At 36.4% G+C, this 13,474-nt stretch overlaps 1 protein-coding gene and 2 long non-coding RNA genes across 7 annotated transcripts; all 3 read left to right on the top strand.

Moving 5' to 3' along the window:
* The first annotated feature begins 4,235 nt into the window (after window positions 1–4,235).
* On the top strand, window positions 4,236–5,498 carry LOC132559301 (dentin sialophosphoprotein-like). Its single transcript, XM_060223914.1, has one exon. The coding sequence runs from the start codon at window positions 4,236–4,238 to the stop codon at window positions 5,496–5,498; it is 1,263 nt and encodes a 420-aa protein (XP_060079897.1).
* A 447-nt stretch (window positions 5,499–5,945) lies between these two features.
* Window positions 5,946–6,947, top strand: LOC132559300 (uncharacterized). Its single transcript, XR_009554612.1, has 3 exons — window positions 5,946–6,229; window positions 6,274–6,534; window positions 6,629–6,947. It is a non-coding gene; the product is annotated as an uncharacterized LOC132559300 (long non-coding RNA).
* Window positions 6,948–7,303: 356 nt separating this feature from the next.
* Window positions 7,304–9,539, top strand: LOC132559296 (uncharacterized). Of its 5 annotated transcripts, none has more exons than XR_009554608.1 (7): window positions 7,304–7,422; window positions 7,517–7,537; window positions 7,852–8,071; window positions 8,116–8,232; window positions 8,321–8,866; window positions 9,163–9,315; window positions 9,498–9,539. It is a non-coding gene; the product is annotated as an uncharacterized LOC132559296 (long non-coding RNA). The 5 variants fall into 5 exon arrangements; XR_009554610.1 differs by having other exon boundaries at window positions 8,116–8,655; window positions 8,706–8,866; XR_009554607.1 differs by having other exon boundaries at window positions 8,116–8,749; window positions 8,794–8,866.
* Window positions 9,540–13,474: the final 3,935 nt, after the last annotated feature.

Below are 13,474 nucleotides of genomic sequence, written 5' to 3'. Positions count from 1 at the left end.
TTTGAGCATAATTTGTTTCAATTCTATTGGAAATATTTGTTGGAATTATAAGTGAAGGATGACAGCTTGATGGTATGTCCATTCTGATCCTGATGGGCATGGTCTAATTGACTTCAATTTCAAAAATCTTCTTTTCAAGACCCAAATATGGTATAATCAAATACTCTTCATGAATGGAATCATCTTTAGGTGCTTTACCAAAATTGAGAATTTCATGGCTCCAGGGTCTCGCATTTCCAAGTGAGTAGGGGATCACGTTTACTATATTATATATAGGAAGACTAGATTTTTAGCATAATTTGATTAATTTTGCATTGGAAAGATTTCAAACTTTGTTGGAATTATGAGTGAAGAATGACGGCTTGATGGTATGTACATTCCTATCCTGACTGACCCCCAGGGGCTGATGTGCGTGGTCAAATTGACTTAGATTTCAAAAATCTTCTTATCAAGACCCAGATATGGTATAATCAAATACTCTTCATTAATGGAAGCATCTTTAGGTGCTTTGCCAAAATCGTGAATTTCATGGCTCCAGGTTCTCGCATTTCTTTATGGGGAGGATTTGTTTGTAACTTTATAAGAATTATCAGTATAGGATGACAGTTTTGATGGTATGCATGTATAAACACTGTCTATATTCAGTATCAAAGTTCCTGTTTTATGGCACTTGATAACTATCCTTTATATTCAATATTGCTAATCTCGGTAACCGTCAAGGCTGCTAGGCCTCTTGTTTTTTATGTTGCTGCTACATTTTTTCGGACTGATTTGGGAAAAAATTAATCTATGATTGGCATAACTTGCTATTTTTTGAGAAGCACTGATGGAACTTTCTAAAATTTCAGATGTAGACTACACTTGGTTTTTAGTTGTGCATGATCAATTTTTAACTAGTCATCTTCGTTTTTGACAGTCATGCTTTATCCCTGGAGAAACTTTGGGTGGGTTATTCTCAAACTTCATATAGAGATTCAACTTGGTCCTTAGTTGTGCAAGATTCATTTTGGAATGACAGAAAAACAAGATAGCAGAAAAGTGGCCATTTGATACTTAGCGGCCATATACTTTTACAATTACCTGGTCTTTCTGGAGAGGTAGGAAGTGGATCTTTCTAAACATTGTATGTAGATTCCCATTGGTTTCTATGTGTCCTTTTGACTTTGGATCGGACACAAAGTGTTTGTATGTTGTTTACTGTTTTAGCCCACCACCATGAGAGAGAAGGCTATTCAAATCGCTCTGCGTCTGTTATCTGTTTTTAGCCCACCATCATCAGATTGTGGGCTATTCAAATCGCCCCGCGTCCGTGGTCCGTCCGTCCATAAACAATTCTTGTTACCGCTAAGATCCCTCTGGAATCTCTTGTTGTAATCGCTATTTCTTGAGAAGTGCTGGGTTGGATATGTAGGTTCCCCTTGGTTTCTTCTTGTGCTCGTGTAATTTTGGGACAAATCAAAAACATAAAATGGCCGAAAGGTGGTCATCTTGGATTTTGACTTTGAACGTTTGTTATCGCTAATTCTTGAGCAGTACTGGATGGATCTTTCTTCAGTTTTATATGTAGGTTCCCCTTGGTCCCTAGTTGTGCCAATTTGATTTTAGGACTGATCAGATAAGCAGAATGGCTGACAGACGGATATCGTAGATTTTGACTATTTCTTGAGAACTACAGCATATAGTGGAACTATTTGAAATTCATGAGCATAGCCCTGCCTGTTGGTTACATTCTGGACCTAGTAGGACCTTTCCTGTAAGTGATAATGATGCGAATATTACAAAGTCATTATGGATAGACTCCCCTGGCTGGAGAAAGGTGACGTTGTTGACCAGGACAGACTCAACATGACGACCTACAAGCTATCCTTGATAGATTCATAACTAAATCCAGGTGGGTAGTATAGTCATATCACGGACGAAATGGCTGTTTTTCAAAGCACAACTTGACTCCAACTATTTCACTGCTATACCCGAGCCACTCCTTTGAATAGTTATAGATATCTCAATGGAATCCAGGGACCCATATATGTTAATACACGAGCGAGACGCAACGGATAGGGCGCTGGCTGCAAAAATGAAAGTGCGTGTTAGTGTTCACAACTTGACCAGCTGGTAAAAAATGAGTCGGATCTTACCAGAAGGGCCAAATCACTATTTGTCAATCTAGATGCTACTGCGGAAAATTGTGACTTTCCAAAGTTAAACATGGAATACCTTCGGACAATATCCTGTGATGATGGCGACTACGAGATCTAGATCTATCGGCACTCACGAGATATTGTACAATGTCAGATCTACTCGAGGCATAAGAGCAATGTAAAGTACAACGTTTGGATCCAGCATGACAGCTCCGACGCCATTAACTCCATAAAGGATTATTATTACCAGTGCCCTACTGGACAGAGAACCATGGGGGTATGTGCCCCCGTAGCCAGTATCCTGTACTATTGAGGATACTACATGCATTTGTAACCAGTAAGCTTTTGCATCCAAAAGTCAAAAGGTTTAAGACAAACCTCAAGTAATGTAGATTTTGCTTACAACCGTCATCTTCAAGGTGTTATGTATGGTCAACTTGGACAATTGAAACTACATTACTGTATGATGTAGACCAACACTGACATGGTCAATCAGATTTTGAGACGAATAAGCCTTATTGGAGTCCAGATTAGGTGATTCAATGTGTAAACTAACTTGAATCTATCATTTAGCATTCTTGTTAGAATATTGATTCAGCAGTTGTAAGAACATTTAGTTTCTGTGTTTATCAGAAAACATGACGGCCATTTTGAAAGTTGAAATTTCACTTTAGTGAGTTATTAGTGTAGGTGACAATCTCTTTGTACTATTAAAACCAAGAGTAAAAAAAAATTACTTCAGATTACTTTACAATATTTCAATCCAAAACAGATTTTCCCTCTGTTCGATTTTCCCTTTAAAAATAGCAATATTGTCAATATTTCCTGTTCCCAGTGTATTCAAAACTAACTTTTTGCTCTGCATATATGATATTCAACATATTCATCATTGTTCGTGTTTAGTTTTCGTTTTAAAAATGTAGTACTGATATTGTAGCATTTTCCCCAAAACCATACATTTTTCTTTATTTTGGCACAAAAAGAGCGCTATATTCTTGCGTGTGTATATTACGTACTACAGAGGCTACAAATATCACATTCAAGCCAATTAAATATGATAAAACAAATGATAAATTATCTTAATTTTTTCTTATTTTCTGTGTTGATTTAACATAACGTGAGAATACAAGTATGTGAAACTTTGATGTTTTTTGCAACTCTCAGTAAAGTTCATATTTTTTGTATCATAACTTCCAATATAGGCTCAAAGATCGATGAAAAGTGGTGAAACACAGGTAAACAAATCTGTAAATGACTAATCCTTCTAACATCATTCCTCTGCCCTTTATATTTTAAAAAGTGGATTAATCGGGATTCGACCGTACAAATGCACATGGCTTTTCAGCTTCATATCCGCAAACCAGCACTTACAAATTTATTAAAACCGTGACTTTCTGGTAATGAAACAAAACCTATAACTCCGTATTTTCAAAACCTTTCGATGGGATACCATATTCAGTATATCGTTCGCAGAATTTTTTATTCCCCCTTAAATTAACAGCTGTTTATACCAAGACATAGGTTACACTACACTGAATCCCATTGACGTGTGTCGTACAATACAACAGACTGGTATATCGCTTGTCTACAGTGTATTGAGCGGTACTCGCATAGCGATCCATACTTAACATAATATGGCTGCTAGGTCATGCTAGTCTATATGTACTGGAAAACAAACTGCCGTTCCTCAATACTTCGCGTGTGTGTGTATGTGTTAGATCACACACTTGTAACATCCAAAGCATACAAGTACGTCTTCCACAGCTGCATACAGACATTGCCACCAGAAATCTGCTCTGATCGCTTTACCTATTCTAAGCAGGACTTATATACGTATTAAATAGCGGGAAAGGGTTTTTACCACCCTGAGTCACAGAAAGACTGGAACTATTTTTAACCATTACACTATGAAGGATCGATTAACGTGAACACTAACAAGCGTCCAGGACACTAGGTCCATGGATGTTGTGGTTATGTTAGACAGACATCGCTGAAGGAAGATTGGCGTGTCCTTGTTTACACCATGATTCGCATGAATGGAATATTAGCGAACGTTTGTAACTTTTCGCCCCGGCGTTAACTGGTGTTATTTCCTTGATGGGGTCGGGGTCGTCAGGGTCTATGACTTCCCACGGACCATCACAGACAGACAGTTCAATGGAACCATCTAAAGATAGGGAGACGTTGAAATTACACCATTCGTCTAGATCTACGGAATCGGGACATTACGAAAGCGATCCGACATTGGTAGACGTCCTGACGGACAATTTGAGAAGTAGCCGGGCTTACAGTAACGTGTCTAGTACAAAGGCGAGTAGAGGTAACAAAGATGGTACGGACGTATCAAAGACAGACTCTCACAGACTTGAGAATTTTGTCTCCGATAACAGTAAAAGTGAAAGCTCCACGAGCTCACGTACTTTTAATAAAAGTTCGAACGCCTTAGTGTCCACCGCCTTCAAGGCATGGATGAATAACGTATTTAAAGGCGACAGTTACCAACACGGAAAAGCTGTGCGTGACCACGGAAGCAGTGACGTTTCTTATCATAAAAAAGGTCTCGATAACCGATCCGACGGAGATTCTTTCCGGAACTCAAAGGGATACAGTGAGAAGCAAAACACCAAAGCCATGAGAAATGACGCTTCCAAATCGGATAGCAGTCAAGGTTCAAAATATTCACATTCAGGCGGATTTTGTTATGTGTCGAAGTCAAATGCTTTTTCCTTTGGGAATGCAGTGAGCGACTCTAAGTCCGGTAATTCTTGGCGGAGTAGCCGTGGATTGGACCACCAGGGAAAAAGTGACAGTACACGTCACCGTTGTGGTCTGGATGACGCGGGCTCGAGTCAGACTCGCCGATTCTCAAAGGCTGTTAACGACAGCAAGGCAAGTAATGCTATGATAAGTTCACGGAGTATGACAAACAACAGCTCAGGTGAAGTACTGTATAATGTTAAAAGTTACAATCAACAAACCGCTTCAAAGACACACGAATCAAGTCGGACTGGTAAAAATGAGACTGACGGAGGTAGCATTCGAGATTCTCGAGCAATCAGTGCCCACACGACGGGTCATGCTGTACGGCACAGCAAGGGCATTAACGACACTTCCGCTTCGCAAAGTCTTTCAAATAGTCGTGGTGTTGATGTCCGCGCTGTCGGAAGTGCTGCGCCGTACAGTAAAACGGTGAAAGACATCACAAACCAAGATCACGTGCAGTCAACACGTGGTCTTAACATGCATTCGAACCATGCGTCACTAACACAAACAATTCCGTTTGAAAATATTGCAGGTTATGAAGAGAGATTCCATAAAATAGATTTAAACGGATCCGGAAATACCGAAGGTACAAATTGAAATAATCAAAGGACAATATGGATCACAAGGTCACAGGAAACATGGAGACAACAAGGAACATATGAACAAGCTCAACTAAAAACTGAGATATTCCAATTTTATAACTTGAAACTGCTGACTCAGAAAATTGATATACATTAAGGCGTTGTCAGTGTTCTAGGTATAATACAGAATATTGTTATACACTAGGTATCCGTGTTGTAGGTATAATACAGAATATTGTTATACACTAGGTATCAGTTTTCTAGGTATAATACAGAATATTGTTACACACTACGTATCAGTGTTCTAGGTATAATGCAGAATATTGTTATACACTAGGTATCGTTGTCAGTGTTCTAGGTATAATACAGAATATTGTTATACACTAGGTATCAGTGTTCTAGGTATAATACAGAATATTGTTATACACTAGGTATCAGTGTTCTAGGTATAATACAGTTATACACTAGGTATCAGTGTTCTAGGTATAATACAGAATATTGTTATACACTAGGTATCAGTGTTCTAGGTATAATACAGAATATTGTTACACACTAGGTATCAGTGTTCTAGGTATAATACAGAATATTGTTATACACTAGGTATCAGTGTTCTAGGTATAATACAGAATATTGTTATACACTAGGTATCAGTGTTCTAGGTATAATACAGAATATTGTTACACACTAGGTATCAGTGTTCTAGGTATAATACAGAATATTGTTACACACTAGGTATCAGTGTTCTAGGTATAATACAGAATATTGTTACACACTACGTATCAGTGTTCTAGGTATAATACAGAATATTGTTATACACTAGGTATCAGTGTTCTAGGTATAATACAGAATATTGTTATACACTAGGTATCCGTGTTCTAGGTATAATACAGAATATTGTTATACACTAGGTATCGTCGTCAGTGTTCTAGGTATAATACAGAATATTGTTATACACTAGGTATCAGTGTTCTAGGTATAATACAGAATATTGTTATACACTAGGTATCGTTGTCAGTGTTCTAGGTATAATACAGAATATTGTTATACACTAGGTATCGTTGTCAGTGTTCTAGGTATAATACAGAATATTGTTATACACTAGGTATCAGTGTTCTAGGTATAATACAGAATATTGTTATACAATAGGTATCAGTGTTCTAGGTATAATACAGAATATTGTTATACACTAGGTATCGTTGTCAGTGTTCTAGGTATAATACAGAATATTGTTATACACTAGGTATCGTTGTCAGTGTTCTAGGTATAATACAGAATATTGTTATACACTAGGTATCGTTGTCAGTGTTCTAGGTATAATACAGAATATTGTTATACACTAGGTATCAGTGTTCTAGGTATAATACAGAATATTGTTATACACTAGGTATCGTTGTCAGTGTTCTAGGTATAATACAGAATATTGTTATACACTAGGTATCAGTGTTCTAGGTATAATACAGAATATTGTTATACAATAGGTATCAGTGTTCTAGGTATAATACAGAATATTGTTATACACTAGGTATCGTTGTCAGTGTTCTAGGTATAATACAGAATATTGTTATACACTAGGTATCGTTGTCAGTGTTCTAGGTATAATACAGAATATTGTTATACACTAGGTATCGTTGTCAGTGTTCTAGGTATAATACAGAATATTGTTATACACTAGGTATCAGTGTTCTAGGTATAATACAGAATATTGTTATACACTAGGTATCAGTGTTCTAGGTATAATACAGAATATTGTTAACATTACAGAATATTGTTATACACTAGGTATCGTGTTCGTTAATACAGAATATTGTTATACAGTGTTCTAGGTATAATACAGAATATTGTTATACACTAGGTATCAGTGTTCTAGGTATAATACAGAATATTGTTATACATTAGGTATCAGTGTTCTAGGTATAATACAGAATATTGTTATACACTAGGTATCAGTGTTCTAGGTATAATACAGAATATTGTTATACATTAGATATCGTTGTCAGTGTTCTAGGTATAATACAGAATATTGTTATACACTAGGTATCGTTGTCAGTGTTCTAGGTATAATACAGAATATTGTTATACAATAGGTATCGTTGTCAGTGTTCTAGGTATAATACAGAATATTGTTATACATTAGGTATCAGTGTTCTAGGTATAATACAGAATATTGTTACACACTAGGTATCAGTGTTCTAGGTATAATACAGAATATTGTTATACACTAGGTATCAGTGTTCTAGGTATAATACAGAATATTGTTATACATTAGGTATCAGTGTTCTAGGTATAATACAGAATATTGTTATACACTAGGTATCAGTGTTCTAGGTATAATACAGAATATTGTTATACGCTAGGTATCAGTGTTCTAGGTATAATACAGAATATTGTTATACACTAGGTATCAGTGTTCTAGGTATAATACAGAATATTGTTATACACTAGGTATCAGTGTTCTAGGTATAATACAGAATATTGTTATACACTAGGTATCAGTGTTCTAGGTATAATACAGAATATTGTTATACACTACGTATCAGTGTTCTAGGTATAATACAGAATATTGTTACACACTAGGTATCAGTGTTCTAGGTATAATACAGAATATTGTTATACATTAGGTATCAGTGTTCTAGGTATAATACAGAATATTGTTATACACTAGGTATCAGTGTTCTAGGTATAATACAGAATATTGTTATACATTAGGTATCAGTGTTCTAGGTATAATACAGAATATTGTTATACACTAGGTATCAGTGTTCTAGGTATAATACAGAATATTGTTATACAATAGGTATCAGTGTTCTAGGTATAATACAGAATATTGTTATACACTAGGTATCGTTGTCAGTGTTCTAGGTATAATACAGAATATTGTTATACACTAGGTATCAGTGTTCTAGGTATAATACAGAATATTGTTATACACTAGGTATCAGTGTTCTAGGTATAATACAGAATATTGTTATACACTAGGTATCAGTGTTCTAGGTATAATACAGAATATTGTTATACACTAGGTATCAGTGTTCTAGGTATAATACAGAATATTGTTATACATTAGGTATCGTTGTCAGTGTTCTAGGTATAATACAGAATATTGTTATACACTAGGTATCAGTGTTCTAGGTATAATACAGAATATTGTTATACATTAGGTGTCAGTGTTCTAGGTATAATACAGAATATTGTTATACATTAGGTATCGTTGTCAGTGTTCTAGGTATAATACAGAATATTGTTACACACTAGGTATCAGTGTTCTAGGTATAATACAGAATATTGTTATACATTAGGTATCAGTGTTCTAGGTATAATACAGAATATTGTTATACACTAGGTATCAGTGTTCTAGGTATAATACAGAATATTGTTATACATTAGGTGTCAGTGTTCTAGCTATAATACAGAATATTGTTATACACTAGGTATCGTCGTCAGTGTTCTAGGTATAATACAGAATATTGTTATACACTAGGTATCAGTGTTCTAGGTATAATACAGAATATTGTTACACACTACAGTGTTCTAGGTATCAGAATATTGTAATACAGTGTTTCTAGGTATAATACAGAATATTGTTATACACTAGGTATCAGTGTTCTAGGTATAATACAGAATATTGTTATACACTAGGTATCAGTGTTCTAGGTATAATACAGAATATTGTTATACACTAGGTATCAGTGTTCTAGGTATAATACAGAATATTGTTATACACTAGGTATCGTTGTCAGTGTTCTAGGTATAATACAGAATATTGTTATACACTAGGTATCAGTGTTCTAGGTATAATACAGAATATTGTTATACACTAGGTATCAGTGTTCTAGGTATAATACAGAATATTGTTATACACTAGGTATCAGTGTTCTAGGTATAATACAGAATATTGTTATACATTATGTATCGTTGTCAGTGTTCTAGGTATAATACAGAATATTGTTATACACTAGGTATCAGTGTTCTAGGTATAATACAGAATATTGTTATACTAGATGTATCAGTGTTCTAGGTATAATACAGAATATTGTTATACATTAGGTATCGTTGTCAGTGTTCTAGGTATAATACAGAATATTGTTATACATTAGGTATCGTAGGTATCGTTGTCAGTGTTCTAGGTATAATACAGAATATTGTTATACACTAGGTATCAGTGTTCTAGGTATAATACAGAATATTGTTACACACTAGGTATCAGTGTTCTAGGTATAATACAGAATATTGTTATACACTAGGTATCAGTGTTCTAGGTATAATACAGAATATTGTTATACATTAGGTATCGTTGTCAGTGTTCTAGGTATAATACAGAATATTGTTATACACTAGGTATCAGTGTTCTAGGTATAATACAGAATATTGTTACACACTAGGTATCAGTGTTCTAGGTATAATACAGAATATTGTTATACATTAGGTATCGTTGTCAGTGTTCTAAGTATGTTATGCTATATATTGTAAATATTGTTATTTTATTCCGTCGTACTACAAAGTCTGGTGATGTTATCACGTGAAAAAGATAACTTCACAAACGTCAAGTATTTTATACGAGTGAAATGTATAATTGTGCGAAGATTAACCCTGTTGGGCCCCCTGTGGACCTACTTTGTATAGCTGTAATCAGTGTTTCTACTGTGGTAGTTCATGTATAATATGCTTAATTATAGAGTTTTAAATTCGCCTTCAACTCAAAAATGTTCAGTATTCATTTTTGTGCCTTTGTGATATTATATTATCGAAGGGATCACGTTAAACCGTCTAAAAGCCAGAATTTTTATTGTCTGGGATTTTTTTTGTAGTGCGCGACATATTTATCGTCTTTTTTATGTCTTCAGGACTAGGACTTTATTTAATCGCATTGTGTCAAGATATTATTATTAATTGATAGATATTGAAACGTCTACGTGATATAATTTTATTTACATAATAAAATGTTTTTATTTACGTACACCTGGTCTTCGAAAATCAATACTGCATGTCAACATGTCCTTTCCTAGTATATATCACTGACCTTTCCTAGTATATATCACTGACCTTTCCTTTCCTAGTATATATCACCGACCTGTCCTTTCCTAGTATATATCACTGGCCTTTCCTAGTATATATCACTGACCTTTCCTAGTATATATCACTGACCTTTCCTAGTATATATCACTGACCTTTCCTTTCCTAGTATATATCACCGACCTGTCCTTTCCTAGTATATATCACTGACCTGTCCTTGCCTAGTATCTATCACTGACCTTTCCTAGTATATATCACTGACCTTTCCTAGTATATATCACTGACCTTTACTAGTATATATCACTGACCTGTCCTTTCCTAGTATATATCACCGACCTGTCCTTTCCTAGTATATATCACCGACCTGTCCTTTCCTAGTATATATCACAGTCCTGTTATTTCCTAGTATATATCACTGACCTGTCCTTTCCTAGTATATATTACTGTCCTTTCCAAGTATATATCACTGACCTTTCCTAGTATATATCACTGACCTGTCCTGGTATATATCACTGACCTTGCCTAGTATATATCACTGACCTTTCCTTTCCTAGTATATATCACCGACCTGTCCTGGTATATATCACCGACCTGTCCTGGTATATAACACCGACCTGTCCTTTCCTAGTATATATCACTGTCCTTTCCTAGTATATATCACGGACCTGTCCTTTCCTAGTATATATCACCGACCTGTCCATTCCTAGTATATATCACCGACCCTTCCTGGTATATATCACCGACCTGTCCTTTCCTAGTATATATCACTGACCTTTCCTAGTATATATCACTGACCTTTCCTAGTATATATCACCGACCTGTCCTTGCCTAGTATATATCACTAACCTGTCCTGGTATATATCACTGACCTTGCCTAGTATATATCACCGACCTGTCCTTTCCTAGTATATATATATCACTGACCTGTCCTTGCCTAGTATATATCACCGACCTGTCCTTTCTTAGTATATATCACCGACCTGTCCTGGTATATATCACCGACCTGTCCTTTCCTAGTATATATCACTGACCTTTCCTAGTATATATCACTGACCTGTCCTTTCCTAGTATATATCACCGACCTGTCCTGGTATATATCACTGACCTTGCCTAGTATATATCACCGACCTGTCCTTTCCTAGTATATATCACTGACTTTTCCTTTCCTAGTATATATCACTGACCTTACCTATTATATATCACTGACCTGTCCTGGTATATATCACCAACCTGTCCTTTCCTAGTATATATCACCGACCTTTCCTTTCCTAGTATATATCACCGACCTGTCCTTTCCTAGTATATATCACCGACCTATCCTTTCCTAGTATATATCACTGACCTTGCCTAGTATATATCACCGACCTGTCCTGGTATATATCACTGACCTGTCCTTTCCTAGTATATATCACTGACCTTTCCTTTCCTAGTATATATCACTGACCTTACCTAGTATATATCACTGACCTGTCCTAGTATATATCACCAACCTGTCCTTTCCTAGTATATATCACCGACCTGTCCTTTCCTAGTATATATCACCGACCTGTCCTTTCCTAGTATATATCACCGACATGTCCTGGTATATATCACCGACCTGTCCTTTCCTAGTATATATCACTGACCTTTCCTAGTATATATCACTGACCTGTCCTTTCCTAGTATATATCACCGACCTGTCCTGGTATATATCACCGACCTGTCCTTGCCTAGTATATATCACCGACCTGTCCTTTCCTAGTATATATTACAGACCTGTCCTTTCCTAGTATATATCACCGACCTGTCCTTTCCTAGTATATATCACTGACCTTGTCTAGTATATATCACCGACCTGTCCTGGTATATATCACTGACCTGTCCTTTCCTAGTATATATCACTGACTTTTCCTTTCCTAGTATATATCACTGACCTTACCTATTATATATCACTGACCTGTCCTGGTATATATCACCAACCTGTCCTTTCCTAGTATATATCACCGACCTGTCCTTTCCTAGTATATATCACTGACCTTTCCTAGTATTTATCACCGACCTGTCCTGGTATATATCACCGACCTGTCCTTGCCTAGTATATATCACCGACCTGTCCTTTCCTAGTATATAGCACTGACCTGTCCTTTCCTAGTATATAGCACTGACCTGTCCTTGCCTAGTATATATCACCGACCTGTCCTTTCCTAGTATATATCACCGACCTGTCCTGGTATATATCACCGACCTGTCCTTTCCTAGTATATATCACTGACCTTTCCTAGTATATATCACTGACCTGTCCTTTCCTAGTATATATCACCGACCTGTCCTGGTATATATCACCGACCTGTCCTTGCCTAGTATATATCACCGACCTGTCCTTGCCTAGTATATATCACTGACCTGTCCTTTCTAAGTATATATTCTTATTTATATCTATAAACTGACACGTGCATTCGAAATATTATCATGACTTAATTGCTAATTCAACTTGTTTCGTGAATGCATGAAACGAGCACGCACTCATTATACCAAAGTTTTCTTCTGTCAGAAGTAAAGCTTACACAGCATTGCTTCACATTCGTGTCCGTCACTATTTAAAACACTGCTAGGTGTCGCCAGGCAATGTTGATAACTGCAATTGTGCTGGAGGTGATTGGCGATGTCATTGTCGTATGTGCGGAAAGCCGTACTCCTGGGCTGGTGAGTTACATTATATATCTATGTTGACAACTGATGATTCAACTTTGAACCGGTCAATTATCGTTTAGCTCACCTGGTCCGAATGTCCAAGTGAACTTACGCCGTGGTGCGGCGTCCGTCGCCTTTCGCCCGTCTGTCGTTCCGTCCGGCGTCAACTTTTCCATTTAAACGACTTCTTCTGACAAACTAATGGGCGCATAAGCATGGTTTCGGCTGATTGATCCCTATGATTCAGCGCTACCAACTTTGCAAAAGAAATGATCTTGACTCTTATTTAAGGTCACAGGGGTCAAATTTGTG

The sequence above is a fragment of the Ylistrum balloti genome, unplaced genomic scaffold (assembly GCF_031769215.1).
Source record: "Ylistrum balloti isolate Yb309-2 unplaced genomic scaffold, AGI_CSIRO_Ybal_v1 Utg370888, whole genome shotgun sequence".
NCBI classification, from domain to species: Eukaryota; Metazoa; Mollusca; class Bivalvia; order Pectinida; family Pectinidae; genus Ylistrum; species Ylistrum balloti.
This window is presented reverse-complemented; position numbering and strand designations above follow the sequence as displayed.